Source organism: Argentina silus, assembly GCF_951799395.1.
Source record: "Argentina silus genome assembly, chromosome: 20".
In the NCBI taxonomy this organism is placed as follows: Eukaryota; Metazoa; Chordata; class Actinopteri; order Argentiniformes; family Argentinidae; genus Argentina; species Argentina silus.
Genome location: NC_139674.1, coordinates 1,551,547 through 1,572,759, shown reverse-complemented (window position 1 = coordinate 1,572,759; position 21,213 = coordinate 1,551,547). Strand labels below are relative to the sequence as shown.

At 43.4% G+C, this 21,213-nt stretch overlaps 1 protein-coding gene across 4 annotated transcripts in view; it reads left to right on the top strand.

The window, feature by feature from the left end:
* The window catches only part of apaf1 (apoptotic peptidase activating factor 1), a 78,508-nt gene that overhangs the window by 20,799 nt on the left and 36,496 nt on the right, over window positions 1-21,213 (top strand). For 3 of the 4 annotated variants that reach the window (XM_083692428.1, XM_083692426.1, XM_083692427.1), the window contains exons 18-26: window positions 1,509-1,637; window positions 1,874-1,999; window positions 3,843-3,962; window positions 4,161-4,286; window positions 10,318-10,434; window positions 12,445-12,570; window positions 14,262-14,396; window positions 17,155-17,280; window positions 20,161-20,286. In XM_083692428.1, coding sequence (XP_083548554.1) covers window positions 1,509-1,637; window positions 1,874-1,999; window positions 3,843-3,962; window positions 4,161-4,286; window positions 10,318-10,434; window positions 12,445-12,570; window positions 14,262-14,396; window positions 17,155-17,280; window positions 20,161-20,286 — 1,131 coding nt within the window. The remainder of the gene's footprint in view (window positions 1-1,508; window positions 1,638-1,873; window positions 2,000-3,842; window positions 3,963-4,160; window positions 4,287-10,317; window positions 10,435-12,444; window positions 12,571-14,261; window positions 14,397-17,154; window positions 17,281-20,160; window positions 20,287-21,213) is intronic. The other variant, XM_083692429.1, reaches the window with a different exon arrangement.

The window sequence follows — 21,213 nt, the reverse complement described above, 5'->3', positions numbered from 1 at the left end:
TAAATACTAAGTAACAGACAAGTCCACATTGATGTGCTGAGGCTGTATGATAGGGGTGACAGGGCAGGGACTGACCCTGTGGTACAAGATGGTTCAAGTATGATTTGGTGAGGTGCAAAAAGGTAAGGCAAGACAGTGCAATTATAGGTCAGGAGACCTGCATTAAATACTAAAAACTAAATACTAAATATGGGCTAAATAAATATGGACTATTTTTTTTAAAAGTGCATTTAGTCCAGGCTGGTGGAGGGAGGTAGGGGCTGTGTGTAAGGCCTAGCATAGCCAGTAAACATTGTAATTAATGAGGTGAAACAGTAAGGTACAGGACAGTAATGTGATACAGAGGGTGGAGGTTATGCAGAGAAGTCCATCTCTTTGCCTTTGATTGACATATTGTATAGTTGTATGGCTCTGGGGACAAATGATTTACTCTGACAAATGATTTACACCGTCTGTCAGTTTTGCATGTCAGTGCTCGTAGTCTCCAGCTGATCAAGCTCTTCTGCTGGATGATGGTGTTGTACAGTGGATGACCTTCATTGTCCATGATGGTGAGCAGTTTGCTCAGAGTTCTTTTTTCCGCTACTGAAGTGATGCTCTCCAGTTCAGCTCCCACAACAGAGCCAGCTTTCCTTACCAGCCTGTCCAGTCGCCCGGCATCCCTCTTCTTAGTGCTTCCTCCCCAGCACACCACTGCATAGAAGAGAACGCTGGCGACCACAGACTGGTAAAACATCCCTAGGAGTTTGCTGCAGACATTGAAGGACCGCAGCCTCCTCAGGAAGTACAGCCGGCTCTGTCCTTTCTTGTAGATTGCATCAGTGTTGGCTGACCAGTCCAGTTCATTGTCCAGGTGTACCCCCAGATACTTATATGTGCTGACCACCTCCACATTGACTCCCTCAATGGAGACTGGTAGCAGAGCGGGCTTAGACCTACGGAAATCCACCACCATCTCCTTGGTCTTAGTAGTGTTGAGTTGTAGGTGGTTGAGTTTGCACCATTGCACAAAGTCCTCCACCAGGCTCCTGTACTCCCCCTCCTGCCCATCTCTGATACACCCCACAATTGCAGTATCGTCCGAAAACTTCTGCATGTGGCATGACTCTTTGTTGTAGCAGAAGTCAGACGTGTACAGGGTGAACAGGACAGGAGAGAGCACAGTTCCCTGTGGTGCTCCGGTGCTGCATACCACAGTGTCCGAGAGGCAGTCCTTCAGTCTGACAAACTGTGGCCGCCCTGTCAGGTAGTCAGTCATCCAGGATACCAGGTGGGCGTCCACACCCATCTGCAGGAGCTTGTAGTGACAGTGTTCCTCAGATAAACACTAACCGGGATTCCTCATCCGGCCGACTCTGACATCACCTCATTGAAGTTGAGATTTGAAACGGTTAAGTTAAGGATTAAGGTTAGGTAAGGGTTAGGGTTAGGGTTAGGTTTTGGGTTCAGGGTATGGTCATCCTAAGGATCCCACTTAGCCTCTACTGTTTTCCTTCTGCCTTTCCCAGGTGTTTGATGTGCAGACAGCAGCCATGGTTCTGGAGATCAGGACCAGTCGTCTGAGCACAGTGCAGTACTGCCATTCCTGTCCCACCAGCAGCCTGCTGGCCATCGCCCTGTCACACTACGCTGTGGAGGTACTGGACACACACACACTTCATTATTTTATTTTTTTAACCCTTATTGCACCAGGTGCGTCAATTAAGAACAAATTATTATTCACAATGACTTACACATGCGTACACACACACACACACACACACACACACACACACACAAACAAACATCTACAGATTGTCACTTGGGGTAAGTCAACTTAAAGTGCGACCACAAGCCCCATGGTACGACATTGTGTGTGTGTGTGTTCTGGCAGCTGTGGGACATTGAGGCCAATAAGAAGATGGCTGACTGCAGTGGTCATTTGAGCTGGGTCCACGGTGTTCAGTTCTCCCCTGACGGTTCTCTACTCCTCTCCTGCTCCGACGACCAGACTATCAGGGTAAGAGCTGTGTGTGTGTGTGGCTGTCTGTCTATTTGTATGTCCCTTTTCATATGATCCCCTTGAGTATCTTAATTTGTTCATCATCAAACATTTGTTGGAAGTTTTCAGACACCAGAAATGGTCTAATATGGAGACAAGTCCCACACCATCTGTTTGTGTTTAGTGACATTTCACCCTCATTTCTGTATTAATTGACAGTTTTTTACATATTCAGACAGTAGGAATCGGAGAGGGAAAAAGAGAAAGTAAAAATCTTAAACAATATATACAGTGCCCTACATAAGTAATGGGACAGTGAAGCATTTTTTCTTCTTTTGACATTACATTCCAATAGTTTGGATTTGAAATCACAACAATTACTAGGAGGTTAACATAGAGATTCTCAGCTTTTATTTGATGGTTTTTTGTGTACATATTGGTTTCACCATTCAGAAATTACAACACGTTTTATGCGTAGTCCACCTATTTCAGGGTACCCAAAAGTGATGAGACAATTGCTTTGACGGGTGTTTCTGGTTAGTCAGATGTGTTCCATCACATTATTTGTGCAGTCATAAGAGAGCTGTCAATGTCTAGTATTGAATCTAGGCTTTGCATTTGCCTTTGGAGTCTGCTATTGGTGTCTGTCAACATGAGACACTGAAAGTCAAGAAAGCCATTATGAGACTGAAATATCAGAAAAAACATATCAGAAACATAGCCTAAACCTTTGACTTACCAAAATCAACAGGAGCAATCTCCAGGAGGTAGGCGTGAATGTGTCAGAGACTACCATCTGCAGAAAACTTTTTCAGAGTTACAGAGGCTTCACTACAAGATGCAAACCATTAGTTAACCACAAAAACAAAATGGCCAGGTTACGGTTTGCTAAAAAGTACTTAAAAGAGCCTGCAGAGTTCTGGAAAAAGGGCTTGCGGACAGATGAGACAACATGCACCAGAGTGATGGCAAGAGTGAAGTGTGGAATATTATGTGTTATGGCTTAGGCATGTCTGGCTGCCACTGGAGCTGGCTCACTTGTCTTCATTGATGATGTAACTGCTGACAGCAGCAGCAGAATGTATTCAGAAGTGTACAGAAAGATCTTGTCAGCCCAAGTACAAGCAAATGCCTCCAAACTCATTGGATGGCTCTTCGTCATACAGCAGGACAATGACCCAAAACATACTGCCATAGCAAATAGGGAGTTGTTCAGGGCCAAAAAGTGGAGTTGTTGACTGGTCAAGTTAATGTCCAGATTTAAGTCCTATTGAACATGCATTTAACTTTCTGAAGAGACTTAAGGCAAAACATCCTCAAAACAAACAAAAACTGAACCTGGCTGCAGTACAGGTCTGGTAGAGCATCACCACAGAAGATACCCAGCATCTGGTGGGGTCAATGGGTCACAGACCTCAGGCAGTTATTGCATGCAAAGGATTGTCAACCAAATACTTAACATGAGTGCTTCATTTAGACATTTGATAAATATGTCCCATCACTTTTTGCGGCCTAAAATAGGGGGACTATGTCTAAAAAGTGTTGTAATTTCTTGGTAAAACCAATGTGTACACAAATACCATCAACTAAAACCTGAGAATGTCTACTTTAACCTCGTAGTAATTGTTTGATTTTGAATCGAAACTTTCGGAGTGTAGAGCCAAAAGAACAGAAAAAGCTTCACTGTCCCATTACTTACACAGGGCACTATATAAAAGGAAAGGGAAACAGACGAGGTGGAATCGCATCATAGAAATAGCAAACCGACTCCAACATAATTTTGAAGTGAACTATACCTTTAATCTTTCTCATGCCGTACAACACTTACTCAGTTAACCCTGCTCCATACAACCCTCTTCAGCTGTGGGAGACGAAAAAAGTCCACACCTCCTCCGCTGTGGGTCTGAAGAGGGACTCGGATGTGCTCTTCAATCACAGTGACTTTACCGTGGTTGCCGCTGACAACCGCAACAGACTGCAGGTGAGAGGGAGGGAAGGCTGGGCAGCTGTGTGACAGACAGACACGATGATGGGCCGCAGATGGCCAGGTGTGGAACCAGCGGGGGGGGGGTTGTTGGGTGTGTGTGTGTGTGTGTGTGTGTTTGACTGAGAAATAGATCCGAAAAGTTGGGAGTGTGTGTGTTTGAAATTGAATCACATCCAGAGATGTGTGTGTCAGGTGCGGAATGGGAGGACAGGAGCAGTGATATTCCAATCAGAGGAGCAGGAGTCTCGTATCCGTTGTACCTGTATCTGCAGACAGCCCTCAGCAGTGGTACTGGGAAGAGAGGATGGCACTGTACAGGTGAGACCACACACACACACAGACACTATTCTAACCATTAATCCAACCTTCATCCTTACCCCCAAGTTGAGAGTTGAACACTGTGTGTGTGTGTGTGTGTGACACATTGGCATGCCAGGTGTACTGTACTCTTTCTCTCTTTCTTTCTCTGTCTCACACTCTCTCTCCCTCTCTCTCTTTCTCCCTCTCTCACACTCTCTCCCTCTCTCGCTTTCTCCCTCTCTCACTCTCTCTCCTTCTCTTTTGTTCTCCCTTTCTCACACTCTCTCTCCCTCTCTCTCTTTCTTCCTTTAACACACTCTCTCTCTAGCTTTGAAGAGTACCCTCACCTCTGGCTCTTTACCTCTAAAATGATCTATTATATATTTTATTTTTCTTCTCTCTCTCTCCCTCTCTCTCTCTGTTTCATTTATTTCTCTTTTTTATCTCTCCTCCTGGTCTTCTTCTCCATCTGCTCTCCTTGCTCCATCGCTCCCTGTTTCTGTGATAGATGGTTGTTTGCTGAAGTCCTGGTCCCCTTCGCTGAAGTGTGTGTGTGTTTGTATGGAAAAGGAAGATATCCTTGAAGCTAACACACACACCGTCCCTTGACACGTGTATGATCCAGCTTGGGCAGGTCCTAAGGCACTTGTGTCATTAATTAAGTGGCCCTCAGCTCTAACTAATACATGGGTTCATGGATTTTAATTATGCCTCTTCAATCTGAACCTCCGTGACTCCCCTCTCCTGACACAACCTCTCTTGGCTCTGGTAACGGAGAGAGGGGGGAGGAGAAATAATGAGGACTGAGGGTTGGAGTAGAAATGAGAAGTTTCAGTAGAAACTGTGTGCGCTTGCTTAGCTGGCTAAACGTATTCTAATTATTGTTTGTGGAGGAGGTTTAGTGACAGTTATATATTTGAGATATCTTCAAGTAAGATAAATAAGCTTTTGATGACCATTGAAACTCATGTTGAGTTGTACAATATGAACAGTATCAAAATGATTTCTTCAGCTTTCTTCATTAAAACTTGTGTGACCATTATGATGTTTGGTTCGGTGTTCCTAGCTTCAGCAATGTAAGTGGGGTTCTAAGAATTGCAAAGAGCCTGTTCAGTGGAGTGAGTCTTTAATCGACTATAAGTAACTACTAAGTAACCTTAAGTTATCCCTAACTCAAGATTCAAGATTCTTTATTTGTCACGTGCATACAAGTATACAGTGAAATGCAAAAGTGACAGTGCCACAGAGTAGTGCAACAATACAATAAGTTTAAAAATAGAATAGAAGAAAAAAAGAAGTACTAAAAAATATACACTATGGACAGTATAAACAATATGAACAGTATAAGCAGTAAGCAATATAAATAGCAGATGGATGATTATGTGTGTGCATATGTGTTATGATGGCAGTGAGTGTGTGAGGGGGGCACTGGTGGGGTCATCGTTGATGATTCTGATGGCGTGGGGGAACTAACCCAACAGTAAATATTGCTATACTTAAGTTGCTGAAGAAAGAGAAAGTGAGACATTATGGGGGACACTGACTGCAGTGGCCACTTCTGACCACTATGGGTGAAATTGGGGAACCGTTTTTTAAACCCAATGGAATGCTCATAGTGTTTGCAACATAAGAAACTTTGTGGGCTTAATATAAATAACAGTGCGTGCGTGCGTGTGCGCGCATGGTTCTATAAGTACCAGAAAATGGATTCATGTGTACCAAATTCATCTTAACAGCTTATTTACATTTTTGGTCCATGTATGACTTGGGAGATTTGCCCATTAATTGTCAACTCTTGAATTAGATATCCAATCCCTTTATTGGCTGATTTGGAGTGAATCCATCCCAACCGTATGTACAGTAGAGTTGCTTAATTCAGTGTGTTAATTCAACTCTAAACCACACCACCTGGCCATTACAGCACCAAGTAAACAATAACAAACAAACAAATACACCAACATAGTAGACAATGGGCTGTAGAGTTGGCCTTCAGGAACTGTTGTTGAGTCACTGCACTATAGTATGTACCTGTACTCACACACGTCTAACATGTGTCTACATATCTCCTGTACATGGATATATACTAGTTTATAGTGTACATGGATATATACTAGTTTATAGTGTACATGGCTATACACTCGTTTATAGTGTCATGGATGTATCCCAAAGGTGCTCTATTGGATTGAGATCTGATCAGATGGGTACACTGTGGTCATAAAGGGATGGACATGGTCAGCAACAATACTCAGGTAGGCTGTGGCGTTTAAACGATGCTCAATTGGTACTAAGGGGCCCAAAGTGTGCCAAGAAAATATCCCTATATTTACATATATTATGTAAATATATATATATATGTAAATATTATATATATTACACCACCACCACCAGCCTGAACTGTTGATACAAGGCAGGATGGATCCATGCTTTCATGTTGTTTACGCCAAATTCTGACCCTACCATCTGAATGTCGCAGCAGAAATCGAGACTCATCAGACCAGGCAACGTTTTTCCCATCTTCTATTGTCCAATTTTGGTGAGCCCGTGCGAATTGTAGCATTTACATTTACATTTATGGCATTTAGCAGATGCCTTTATCCAAAGCGACATACAACAAATACATTTACATTTGTTTAAGTAAGTGAATCATCTATCCAACAGTCATCATAAGACAAAGTAATCAATGCTCACACCAGGGGCCATTGGCAGTCGTAATGCCAGTAGGCTAATTTTTTTTAAATTTTTTAAAATATATTTTATTAGCAGGAGAGAACTTGTACAGGGGGGTAGCAGGGGAGAAGAGGTCTCGGGGTTAGGGTTAGTATAGGGGGGGTAGTGAGGGTGAAGCGGTCTTTAGGAGGGACTGTTAAGATGGAGCTTGAAGAGATGGGTTTTCAATCTACGGTGGAAGATCTGAAGTGACTCTGCAGTCCTGACCGTTGTGGGAAGCACATTCCACCAGCGTGGCGCCAGGACAGTGAAAAGCCGTGACCGAGTAGCGCGTAGAGGCGGCGGTGCCAGGCGGGCAGCCGAGGTGGAGGAGTGGAGTGATCTTGCAGGGGTTTGGGGGCTAACCATTGTTTGCAAGTAGGGAGGGGCTGTTCCCTTTGCCGCCCGATAGGCAAGCACCAGGGTCTTGAATTTGATGCGAGCTGGGAGGGTGAGGAGGATGCGGAGGAGGGGCGTGACATGGGAGAATTTGGGGAGATTGAACACCAGACGAGCGGCAGCGTTCTGGATGAGCTGTAGAGGCCTGATAGAGGAGGCGGGGAGTCCGGCCAAGAGTGCATTGCAGTAGTCAAGGCGAGAGATTACAAGTGCTTGGACCAAAAGTTGTGCTGCTGCTTCTCTGGTGAGGAATGGACGTATCCTCCTGATGTTGTAGAGGAAGAATCTACCGGAGCATGCTGTCGCTGTGATGTTCTCCACACAGGATAAGCGGTTGTCAAGGATCACCCCAAGGTTCTTGGCTGTATGGGAGGAGGTCACAGTAGAGTTTTCTACTGTGATGGAGAAGTCTTGGAAAGGGCAGGCTTTCCCTGGGCGGAAGAGCAGCTCAGTCTTGTCAAGGTTGAGCTTTAGGTGGTGGGCTGACATCCAAGCAGAAATGTCTGCAAGACATGCTGAGACACGTGTTGGCACCTGAGAGTCAGAAGGGGGGAAGGAGAGAAAAAGTTGAGTCATCTGCGTAGGTGTGGTAGGAGAAACCATGTGAAGAAATTACAGAGACGACACATTTGGTGAAAGCCGGATTGGTGAGGGTCAAGGAAGTTGTTTTGAAGGAGGTAGTTAGACAGTTGGTTAGAGACAGCATGTTCAAGGGTTTTAAATAAGAAGGAGAGAAGGGATACCGGTCTGTAGTTATGGACAGCAGACGGGTCAAGAGTTGGTTTCTTGAGAAGAGGCTTGACTCTGGCTGTCTTGAAGGCAGCTGGGACAGATCCTGTGGATAGAGAGGAATTGATTAAGGTGGTAAGGAACGGAAGGAGGTCTTTGGAGATGGATTGGAGAAAGGGGGATGGGATAGGATTGAGGGGGCAGGTGGTTGCCCGCTTGGATGTGACCAGCTTTAGAACATCCTCAGGGGAGAGGGGGGAGAAATCTGCTAAACCAGGGACTGGGAGTTGCGCAGTGGGTTTGGGAGGAGAGGTAGCAGTGTTGGTGAGAGGTAGAGGGAAGGAGCTGCTAATGTCATCAACCTTCTTTTCAAAGTAGGTGACAAAGTCATCGGCAGACAGAGAGGAGGGAGGAGGAGGGTTGAAGAGTGAGGAAAATGTGGAAAAAAGTTTCCTTGGGTCAGAGACAGAGAATTGAATTTTGGAGTGGTAGTAAGGCTTTAGCAGCTGATGCAGATGAGGTGTAGTTGAGGAGGAGAGAGAGATAAGAGTCTAGATCATCAGGAATGCCAGATTTTCTCCATTTCCTCTCAGCTGCCCGGAGCCCTATTCTACAAGCTTGCAGGGTTTCAGACAGCCAGGGAGCGCGTGGAGTGGATGGTGCCGGCCTTGAGATCTGTGGATCTGTAGCCTCAGTTTCCTGTTCTTAGCTGACAGGAGTGGCACCCCGTGTGGTCTTCTGCTGCTGTAGCCCAGTGTTCAGAGATGCTCTTCTGCATACCTTGGTTCTAACAAGTGGTTATTTGAGTTACTGTTGCCTTTCTATCATCTCAAACCAGTCTGGCCATTCTCCTCTGACCTCTGGCATCAACAAGGCATTTTCGCCCAGAGAACTGCTGCTCACTGGATATTTGCTCTTTTTCGGACCATTCTCTGTAAACCCTGGAGATGGTTGTGCGTGAAAAATCCCAGTAGATCAGCAGTTTCTGAAATACTCAGACAAAGCCCATCTGGCACCAACAACCATGCCACGTTCAAAGTCACTTAAATCACCTTTCTTCCCCATTCTGATGCTCGGTTTGAACTTCAGCAGGTCGTCTTGACCATGTCTACATGCCTAAATGCATTGAGTTGTTGCCATGTGATTGGCTGATTAGATATTTGCGTTAACGAGCAGTTGAACAGGTGTACCTAATAAAGTGGCCGGTGAGTGTATATACTACCCTATAGTGTAGATGCTGTTTCTGCCACCAGGGGGAACCCCTGACTTTGTCTTTCAGGTAAGCTGCGGTAGTCAGTCTCTCTTCACCATCAAACCCACTCTGCAATTAGAATGTGGAGAAATGATTTTAGGTAGATGCACTGAATTCCAATACAATGCCCTCAGTGTCTGATGTCTGCTGTAATTGCTACTTTTAAATGTTCTATTCTTGAAATACATTGCTGATTTTCATTGAGAGGGGAAGAGAGGGGAGACGAGCATTGGAAGATGGAGAATGACTGTGTGTGTGTGTGTGTGTGCGCACTTGTGTGCGTGTCCAGTGGGGTTGGGAATAGAATCATACAGCCAAAAGACACATATCTAATTCACACCAGATAATGAAGTACAGTAAAACAGCCTAAAGTAGTGGCACAGAAGGACGTGAGCCAGCTAGCAGGCATGTGCACAGAGACCATAGACCATTTTAATCCTCCAATCTTGACATTTAAAACATTTAAGTTATGCATATCCATTTAGGCTACATTATTACATTAAGAACAAATACACATTTACCTCGAATTGATCTTGATTTCAGGCGGCACATCAAAGCTGCAACAGATACAGTCCCTTGTGATGGTGTACCAGATGATACAATGGTCATGATGATAGAAGAGGAGTCAATTAAGTTTTAAGTCATTCCTGTGAAATACGCAGACTGGTCTTTTATGAGGTACCGTTCGCACAGACCCCTCTGGAGGATTGCTTCCCCCATACAGGGATGTCAATGGGAATGGACACGTCCTAAAATGGCATATGCGATTCCCATATTAAGATGTGTAAATATGTGGTCTCCTCTCTTCCATCATCGCCAGCACAGAGCCAGTAGTCGTAATAGCTAGTAACTACAGTAGAAAAATAATGATTTATTATTATTATTATTATACTTTATACTTTATACACTTCTCCATCAAAAACTGTGTGTGTGTGTTTACAGTATGTGTGTGTTCTACTGCAGGCAGCAGGGACAACAGCTAGGCAGTTCCTGAGCACCATGGGCTGGAGGACTCTACAGCTGCTGACCTCACACAGGGGGTTGGTGCTGGCGATAGGGCTAGAGAGAGGCAGCGTGCAGGTACAGCAGAGAGTGTGTGTGTGTTTGTGTGTGCATGTGTAAGAGAGGGAGAGAGCATCAGTAAGATGTGCACTCCCATTATTGTGTTCATCTGTATGGGAGTGTGTGGGTATGCATGTGTGTGTGTGTGTGTGTGTGTGTGTGTGTGTGTGTGTGTGTGTCTGTGTGTGTGTGTGTGTGTGTGTGTGTGTGTGTGTGTGTGTGTGTGTGTGTGTGTGTGTGTGCGCGCGTGCGTGTGTTGACTCCATCTAATGGGTATTGTGATCAGTGTCAGGGTGAGAGACCAATCCATTAGTGTGGAAACCAAGTGATGTATTATTTAAACAAGATTAAAGTGTTATAGCACATCCCATGATTGCACTTTGGATGTGGAAAACCACTTTAGATGTTTAGCCCCTCAGCCCAAGGCGCTTTCATCAATGTTTACCGCTGCTTTCTGATTACATCACTGCTACTTTGTTGATGTTTACACCCAAACATCTCAAACAAGCAATATACACACATATATATATATATTATATGGACCATGTCGCCTCAAGCTCTCTCCACGCTGTTACTCTGAACCTTGAGTGTGGTCCGACAGTCTTGTAGCTTTGGAAGCCTGCATCCCGATAGCATAGCAAACAGCAATTTGTGTGTGTGCCCGGAGGCTACTCTTCTCATGCCTTTGAACCTTTTTCTCCAAGGTTTGAATATTTTAGTATGAGGTGAATCCTTGATCAGGCTATCACCCTCTTCTCAGAGTGGACATACTGGTACAACTTTTTACTAAAGTTATAAGCCTGTATTGTTCTTCAGGTTTAGTCAGTTACAGGTTCATGAGGGTTAATTGAGTTTATGTACCAGTATTCACTTTTTTTTACAGTTATGATATTCATAATATTGCATATGCTGAGTTGTTGAGTAGTTTTTTCATGAACCTTTTATTTTTTACAGTAATGACCAGTAGTATTTATGGAATACAATTATGATCTGCATTATTTCTTCACCTTTCGATGTAACAGTGCACAGATGTATCAGGAACATATTTAACAATGCAGTAATGGCCCAGTATAGTGTTTAATTTTGACAGAGAAGTTAGTCTTGAAAATCTAAAGTTAGTAAAATGATGAAAATCCATTTCAGCTTGGTTTAAAACCAACGTTGAAGTCAAAGTTTCAAAGTCAGTCATAATTCTGAAGATGTCTGATGTACAGTAGAGTTGGTCAGAACATCCTTTGTCTTCCTTGTAAGACTAAAGCAATGTTTGTTAAAGACAAAGTTCTTTAAGCATCAGAGCATATTTGTCTTCCTCTGATAGTGTCTGGTGGACATACAGACACAGCTGTCAGACCCTATCTGCTGTTGGCCGTCGGACAGGACTGATCAATCACACTCCGAGGCTGCCATTTGTAAATTATTTTTTAGTTTATTTGCACCATTTTGCACTCTCCGTCTGTCCTCTCTCTCTCTCTTTCCCTCTCTCTCTCCCCCTTTGTGTATCTCTCCTTTATATCTGTTTATTTTGTTATTTTATTTTCGGACGTTGTTCCTCCCCATAGCAAATGTAATGCACCTGTCTATGAAATAAACAACATGCTCACTCCAAAACGTACTGCTCAGGTGCTGAATCCTTGTGTAGTATCTAAGTGAATGAAAAAATGTACAGCGCTCCAGGGAATAAACTTTAAATCATTATTTTAATGCACGGACACATTTCAGTGTGCGTGAATAGTAGTCTATTCAATTTAAAGTTGATTCACTGGAATTCTGTCCATTTGTTCATTTACGAGTCACCTATTTAGCCACATGGAGATTATGGATCATATACTTGAATCATGTATCACCCCAACTTTAAAATGTCTCTCTCAGCATCTATTAAGCTACTCTTCCCCTTAACATCTCTTCCCTCTTCTTCTCTCTCTCTGCCTTTATCTCTCTCTGTGTCTCTGTGCTTTGACTGACACAATAACATTGGATTGAATCTCTCGCTCTCTCTCCCCCTCCCCCCCCCCCTCCCCCTCTCTGCAGGTATTGGAGGTGCCGTCGGGGACCCCCCTGGCAACTCTGGTGGGCCACACCCGGACGGTGCTGCACTGTCAGTTCAGCCAGGATGGACACACACTCATCACCTCCTCCGAGGACACCACCATAAGGGTGGGTTTATCTCCCCTCTCTCTTTTCATTGGTCCTTCTTCTTCTTCTTTTTATACACCTCAGATTATTGTCACCTTTTTGTTTTCGTCTGTTCGTCCTTGGTTTTCGTTCATTACGATATTCTCTCTCTCTCTTTGTCTCACACTCTCTCTCGCTTTTCTTTTCCCCTTTCTTTTCCCTCTCCCTTTCTATGCTTTTTCTCAATCTCCCTCTCTTTTTCTCCCTCCTCTATTTCTCAGAACATTAAATGAATGTTCTCTTCCACCTACCTGTGACATCATTGCACTCTTTGTCCTCTCTATCTCTCCTCTTTCCTCCATCCCTCTCTGCTTTCTCTTCCTTCCTCTCTCCCCCATCTTTCTTTTTCTGTCTCCCTCCCCTCCCCCCCCCCCCCCCCCCCCCCGTAACAATGTTGACAGATTCTCTGTCTGAAAGGGGGAGGTGGGGGGTGATGTTTCTGGATCGTTCCGCTCTGTCACCCCTCTCCACAGCTCCTCTGTTCCGCCCCGCTGCTCATCAACTATCCTCTCCTCCTCTTCTCTTCTCTCATCTAATCTTCTCTCCATTCAGGACAGCCTGTCCACGGCAACACACTTGAAAAAAAAACTGTCTGTGAGAAGGGTTCTACGTGGAACCCAAAAGGGTTCAATATCTAACCCAAAAGGGTTCTACATTGAACCCAACAGGTTCTTCAAAGGGTTGCTCAATGGGAACAAATGAAGAACCCTTTTAGAACCATTTTTTCTAAGAGTGCACACATCACTGCCTGTCAGAGGCCAGAGCCTCATTCGGTATTCATAAGACTACTGCTTATTTCACTATGCATGGTCTATCTACTGTTTATTCATGATGAACTCATTTGAATACTGATTAACAAGCTTGTCAGGAAAGGGAAACCGTTGTTGCAGATATATTGAGGAAATGCTGACTGAAAGAGAATGTAAATAGCTTGATGGCGTCGCTGTTAACCTGTGATGGATGCTAGCCTTTGTGTCTAGCTGTGAGGGGTGGCTACTAATCAGCAGAAGGATGTAGCCTACATTCACACACCCATGATAGAAATGGTTATTGCATTCTGTTCGCCATTTCCCTTCATGTAAACCTGAAAGCCACATGCTCACAGTGTGGCAATTCCTAATTTTCCTGAAATTAGTTATTTTTTTGTTGCATTTAGCAACACCTACTCATTCCCAAATAAGCATAGAGGCAAGCGTTGAGAGCACAAGTGGGGGTGCAATATAGGATCAGATAGCAGAAAAAATGGCCAGCACAAGCAGATGTCCAAATAGCGTACAGCTTCTCTTTGACGATAACACGGAAACTTCACTGGCCGCACATGCAACGACATGCGAGCATTGCAAAATGATTTGACGCTCCTGTTCTATTCAGTCATTTCATCCACAGCGCTAACGGGTGTCCGCCAATATCCCAGAGCGCCTGGTTTCACCCGCTTCTCAAATAAAAACTGGTTTGATTGTCGTCACATGCTGTTGTAAGCCTGTATATATCAGATGCTATTACTATATTTCTTATTCCTATCCAATCTTCTCATATCTATACAAGGTGCCAGAGTATCCGGGGCAGGTGCTATTGGTCATTTGGAATTAGGCATTAGAGTCTCATCAAGTTTTCGCATCCCCTAGGGAGGTGTGGTGTAACGTCTGATCCCCCCCCTCTCTCTTCCCCTGCAGGTGTGGAGGTGGAAGAAAGGCGTTTGTAAGGTACTTCAGGGCCACACGGAGCAGGTGAGACATTTCTCTCTGCTCTCCTCCTCCTCCTCCGACGAGACACGCCTCCTGTCGTGGTCCTTCGATGGAACTGTCAAGGTAATACACATTCACGCACACACACTACACACACTATACACACACAGACAGAGCCTCTAGCATCTTATCACACTATCAGACACACTATCACACTCAAATGTTCAGTTCGAAGTGGCCTGTAACTAGGGAACAACAGATGTGCACTGTACAGGAAATGGAGCAAGTCATCTTCTTGACGGTCATTGCAAGAGCTGAGGATTGCGGGAAAATTAACAGCAGCGGTGGCTCTACAATGCCCTCCGTATTGGAAAGAAGAATAATATTGTCCTTTTTTAGCTCTATACTCCTACAGTTTGGATTTGAAATCAAACAATTACTATGGGGTCATAGTCGAGATTCTCATCTTTAATTATTTATTTTTTTTAGATTGGATTCACCATTTAGAAAGTACAACCTTTTTAAACAATCATATAATGTCTACATAAAGTACTCATGTTTAGTAATTGGTTGACAATCCTTGGCCTACCAGTTGGTTTGCGATTTGAGCTCAGCAGTGCTTTCTTTCTTTTTTAATGATATTACCAACTGTTGATTTGGATAAGTGATGTTTTGGATATGTTTCTGATTTTTCTGATATTTCATAATGGCTTCCTTGACATTCATCGATGTCTCTTTGGTCGTCATGTTGATAGACACCAATAGCAGACTCCAAAGGCAAACGTAAAGCCTGGAATCAAAACTAGACATTCAGAGCTCTCTTAGGCCTGCATAAATGATGTGAGGGAATACATCTGACTAACCAGAAACTCCTCTCAAGTCAATTTTCCAATCTTTTTGGAGGGGGACTATGTCTCAAAAGGGTTGTAATTTCTAAATGGAGAAACCACAAAAAAGAAAACATTGAATTAAAGCTGAGAATCTCTACTTTAACCTCATCGTAATTGTTTGATTTCAAGTATAGAACTAAAAGAAGACAAAATGCTTCCTCTTTCAAATACTTGGAGGGCACTGTACTTTAACTTCACCAGAAATTACCCCAGCAGTTACAGTGAATAATACATTTTCTTTGTAGAGTGCGTTCCCAAAAACTCAATGCATATATACAAGCTACATAACAGCACTCTATCAATATGAAACATGCTGTTAGTTTTAAATGTACAGCTCCAAATATTAGCATCGAACCCCCTATTATCAGGTGCCAATATGCATTTTAGGATAGTTGCCCGGGTGACTGAAATACGCCACAGTTTGATGATGTTCGGGCATTCCGAACTAATACATTGTCTACTTAGTGTACTCCATAGTTCCCTATGGCAGATCCACCCTGTGCATTGTGGGAACCAGGATTATCCCTTTGGATCAGAACATGGCCCAAGAGAATTGCAACATCAAAGTGTTTGTGAAAGAGAGAAAGCAGCGTAAACAGTAGAAGGGGCTAGCTTTGTACAAATTCGAATTGTTTCATTGGGATGACGGTTCAAGTTTCAACACTGTTGCCAAAGAACTTGATAACAAGTGTACAGTAAACAGTCCCCCACGAATGATGTAGCGCCCCTCTATAAAAGGAGAGTGATGGAATGAAGCAACTATGACACTCTGGTTGTCTGTGTTTTACAGTATTGTGTCCCCATTGCGCAGAGAGCTTTTCTCATGGTATGATCACCTTCTGTGACCAAAGACAAACATTATTTGGGCTCCATTAGGCTACTAACTCTTATTGATGTAAGACGCCTTTACTTCAAACACAAATTTCACCAATGGGCCAAGAAAAAATATGTGCACAGCCAATATTTCCATCAGTCTTGCTACTTACAGCTTTGTGTTTCTTTGTGTATATTTCTCAAAATATAATTCCCAAATACGTTAGCTAAGACAAAATTATTTGGTTACAAACCTAGGTTACACAAGGTTTCTGTATTGACATACTATGCCAAGTTTCGGTATTAAATTATACTGCATAACAGACTTCAATCACAAAATATTATTCCCAAATGTGTTAGGCTATACTCCTACAGCTGCGTGTAGTGCTTATTTGATTCATTATCATGTCTTGCTTTTTACAGCTTTACATTGATTTCTCAAAATATTTTTCCCAAATTCGTAAGGCTATATGTCTATTGCATTAATCTACACTCCTAGCTCTCCACATTGGAACCTATTATGACATTTTTAATGATGAATCAGTGTTACCTCGAAACTCCTAAACAATCTCTATGACAAGACACATTTTTCACCGTAGTTTCGTCAAAATTGGGCCAATCAGTGTAATTTTGTAAATGTCACATCTGTACGGCAATACCCATCAGAATTGTCCTCGTGGTGTTGGAGAAAAAGCTTGTGGCAAACGAACAGACAGAGACCAAATCATAGTCCCCTCCCCAATTTCATTGATGGAGGACAATTAGACAATTAATTAAACTCAGCAATTCATTAGTGCTTTATCTACTAACTACTATCTAATTCTGGATTTGGCCTTGATGAAAAACTCAATACAGAGGGTAATGGATATAAAATAAACACTCATTAAATGTTGAAGAGAATGTCTGGATATGGAATTGATGTGGCCATCATAGGTGTCTCTCTCTCTCACTGTGTAGATGTAAATGTTGTGTTCTTATTTGTCTCTGTCTGTCTCTCTCTCTCTTTTGCTCTATCCTCCCCTCTTGCTCTTTCCCCTTCTCTCTTTCTTTCCCTTTCTCCCTTCACCTTTTCTCCCTCTCCCTCTCTCTCTCTCTCTCTCTCTCTCTCTCTCTCTCTCTCTCTCTCTCTCTGTCATTCTCTCTACTCCCCCTCTCCCCTCCTCCCCCTCCTCTCTCAGGTGTGGGACATGGACAGTGGGGCCAGGCTACAGGACATTGTGTGCCACCAGGGGACGATCCTGGCCTGTGACGTGTCCCCAGATGGACGCTTCTTTGTCACCACGTCCACTGACCAGACCGCCAAGGTAACAGAGATATGTCATCATTATGGGATTACAAGGAAGTGTCATGCAAGTGTAATATAATATGCAAATGCCCTGTAGGCCTACATATAGTGTTCAATTGTGGTAGAATTCATCTATATATCTGTATGCTCCTTTTCTGCCATGCACACAAGCATGTACATATTTACATTTATGGCATTTAGCAGACGCCTTTATCCAAAGCGACTTACAACAAATACATTTGTTTAAGTAAGTGAATCATCTATCCATCAGTCCTCATAAGATAAAGTATAGGCAGTCACAATGCTAGAAGAAGGAAAAAGTATTATTATTATTATTTTTTTATAACAGGAGAGAAACTTGTACAGGGGGGTAGTGGGGTTGAAGAGGTCTTTAGGAGGTCTTTACATATGCACTTAAGCAAATACATACACTTAGGCACGCACGCACACACACACCCACACCCCCACCCCCCGCAAGCCTCAGAGGAGGCCGATGCCTTTAGCCTCTATATGACCTATTACTGGTCGGTGGTTTAGCTGCAGAGCTGATATCCATGGCTGGCACTCTGCAGAGGAGTGAGATGTTGGCAGGGAAGAGAACAACGAGGTGATAGATTCTGTCTTCACAGAAAACAAATGACCTTATCGCCCTGGAGGAGCATATTGGAAAGAGTTGGTTTTATTGATTTGATTTAGTTTATTTGCCTCGGGACAGATAAAATAAAAAACATTGACACAACAAATTGATTTAACACCAATCGCATGCATTCCATCATAATAATATAATAATAATAAATCATATAAGCTTTTATTTTACATCATTGACCTTATTCCCTAGTAATTGATATGGAATAACTGTTATTAATGTATAATAAGCCAAGTACATATCATGGGGGGTCACAGAGAGGGTCAGTCTCCACATCAATCATCCAGTAACGTGTGAGAAGTCCTGGCGTATTTGAGAGTAACGTGCAGCAGATGGTTCCGGAGGTTGTTAGCGGAGCGGTTCAGAGGGTCAAGCCGCCCCCTCTTCCCCTCTAGCAGTCAGTAAGTCTGACCACCGCCCACGGACCGTACCGCTGCCCTCCCGACTGCCTACGGCCCAGGATGCTGCTCCTGCAGTGGGCTCGACTTTGGCTGACTTTCACTGACTCTGTGGGCTTTGGAAAGGCTTTGATAATCGGGCTATATTCTCTTTCTCTCTGTCTCTCTCTGTCTCTCAGACTGTTTTTATTGCTTTTTCTCCTTGTCCCCCATCCATGTTTCTTATCCTTTACCCCCCCCCCCCCTCTCTCTCTCTCTCCCCTACCAATTTAAGCACAGGGGGGTGGGAGATATCAGAGGTTATTTACTAAATAGATTCAGGCAACATTAAAGGGCTGCAACCACAGAAATGATGTTGAAATATGCCTACTGTTTACTGTAATTTAGAAAATGGAAAGAGCATAAGTTGTTGTTGTTATTTTTGGTCAGCTTTGTGGTCATAAAAGGAGATCGGATGATTTGTGTTCATTATACCACACACACAATCAGTAAGGACAAATGAACATTGCATCTTGAAAAGTATTGACTTACAAATGCTCACACAGAGTCCTAAATTCGGCCATATTTTTGTGAAATATAAAGGTACACTAAACGTGAATTGCGCAATTGATACATACATTGAAAAGCACTATTACAAACTCTGATATATGTATTTTTTTCAGTGGGCAGGTGTTACAAGACAAGCTCCCAGTTGCAGAGTGAAACGCCTGCTTAGCAGACGTGTGAATACGAGGTGCTTGTTGCACTTGTGTTAACAAGAGTGACTAGAGCAGGTGCCTAACTCAGCCAACTCTGGATAGGGCTGTCACTGTACTGAACCAATAGAAACAGAATACATTGCCATTCCTAGTAGTTGTAATGTGGTAAACATGTAAATAAATAGCCTTGAATGTCTTATATAAGATATGTAACACTACTGCATATTCACAGTGAAGATCAAAGATAGACAGACTGGTAATACAGATATACAAAAAGTGCTTCCAACCGTTGTAGTGGTTGTTGATCTGTTGGTCAGTCTCTGGGAATGGCTATTGGGTCAGTGTCCAAACTGGCATTGGATGAATGCATGTTGGAGGAGGTGTGTGTGCGTTTAGCGGATGGTGTTCTCATTAGCCACACTGCTTGCCTCTGTTTGTTCACCAGACCAGTGAGCTTTGATTAGTGATGAGAGATACTTCAGTAATGATGTGGCATGGTAGCCTAGAGGGCTGGAAACACTCTCCTTTACCTTCCACAACTCTCTCACACACACACACACACACACACACACACACTGTCTCACTCTGTCTCCATCCTCTAATATAACAGAGGTCAAACCCTGCGCCTGTGTCTTTGTCTAATATAATAAAAGACGTCATCCCCCCTCTCTCTCTCTCTCTTTCTCATCCTCCTCCTCTCCCGGCCTTCAGATGAATGCCAGACGTTGTGTCCAGACATAGTCAATCAGCTGCCAAACTAAGTTTTTAATTATCCTGTTATGTCCTTTCCATCAGGCAGCAGAGAATGAGAGTCAGTGAGGGGGGGAGAGGGAGAAACGGAGAGAGATGGAGAGAGAACTCTTGAGCCTCTTGTTATGCAGTGCAGTGAGCATAAAGCATATCAGTTAGACTGAAAATAATGCATTTATTATCTAGCAGGGATGGAGTGGTAGGCAAATCAGCCGGTAGACGAGGGACACGAAATGACTAGCATGAACACTAAATACAAAAAATAGTATAAAAGGTCAATATTAACTATATTCACTGTTAATGTGTGCTCACGGCGTATACGCTTTATCTCTGTGTGATCCACAGTATTATTTATACACATTGCCTTTGACATCTGGACCTGACTCTTAACTTGCTTGACCCCTCAGGTGTGGAGCTGTGCATCCTGGGAGTGCGTGCACGTCCTGGACGGACACCAGGACTGCGTCCGCAGTTGCCGCTTCTCCTGGGACAACAGACGTCTGGCCACAGGAGACGACAATGGAGAGATACGCGTGGGTACAACGATAAGGATTAGGAGGAGGAATGAGGGATGGAGGGAAGGACTGAGGGGTTTAAGGAATGAGAGGAGTGGTGGAAGGAGTATTGGAAGGAAAGAGGGAGGAGACGGAGGGAGTGGAGGAGTGAGAGTGGAGTAGAGGAAGAAGTCAGTCAGGTAAGGAAGGAGAGAAAAAGAAAGAAAGAGAACACAAATTCTCTGGAGAGAGGGAGGAGAAGATGGAGCAGGTGTGTGGGATCACAGGGGGTATGAAGAGGAGGGAGGAAAGGAAAGGAAAGACGAGGAGGAGGATGTGAGAGAGTGGGAGAATAGGATTGTGGAGACAGTTGGCTAGATTGACTCCCTGAAGCTCTAGCATCTGCACCGCAGAAAGGGAAGAAGAGAGATGGAAAAAGAAGAAGCTAAATAACAGATAAAAGGCAGTAGGCCTAAAAGGCTTATGCCAGGAGAGAAGGTCTATTGCTGTCTTAAAGGAATACAATATCAGCCACGTGTCAAAATTGCATGGGGAAGTCATGCCCAAATCATCTCCAAGTCATTGAGTCTTTTCAGAGATACATTTTCAGAGATGACTTTGGCATGACATTTAAAACATGCAAATTATTGGGTACATTGACTTCCATTGTTTTTTGGTAAAAACAAATGGTAATATTAGTTTTGGCAGTGGGTACATAATAATAATAATAATAATATAACATTTATTTTGTATAGCACTTTTCTCAGTACCCAAAGGCACTTTGAGTATTGACAAACAAATAACTACAATAAACAAGCAAATACAATAAGACAATAGACTACTGGCTTTGAGTGTTGGTGTTAGAGTTGAGCTGTGGTCTGAGGGTCCTCCTGTGGTTACATGTGATCTGGGCTGAACCAGGATGCTCACCATAATTGCTCACCATAATTAGGAAATACTACAAAA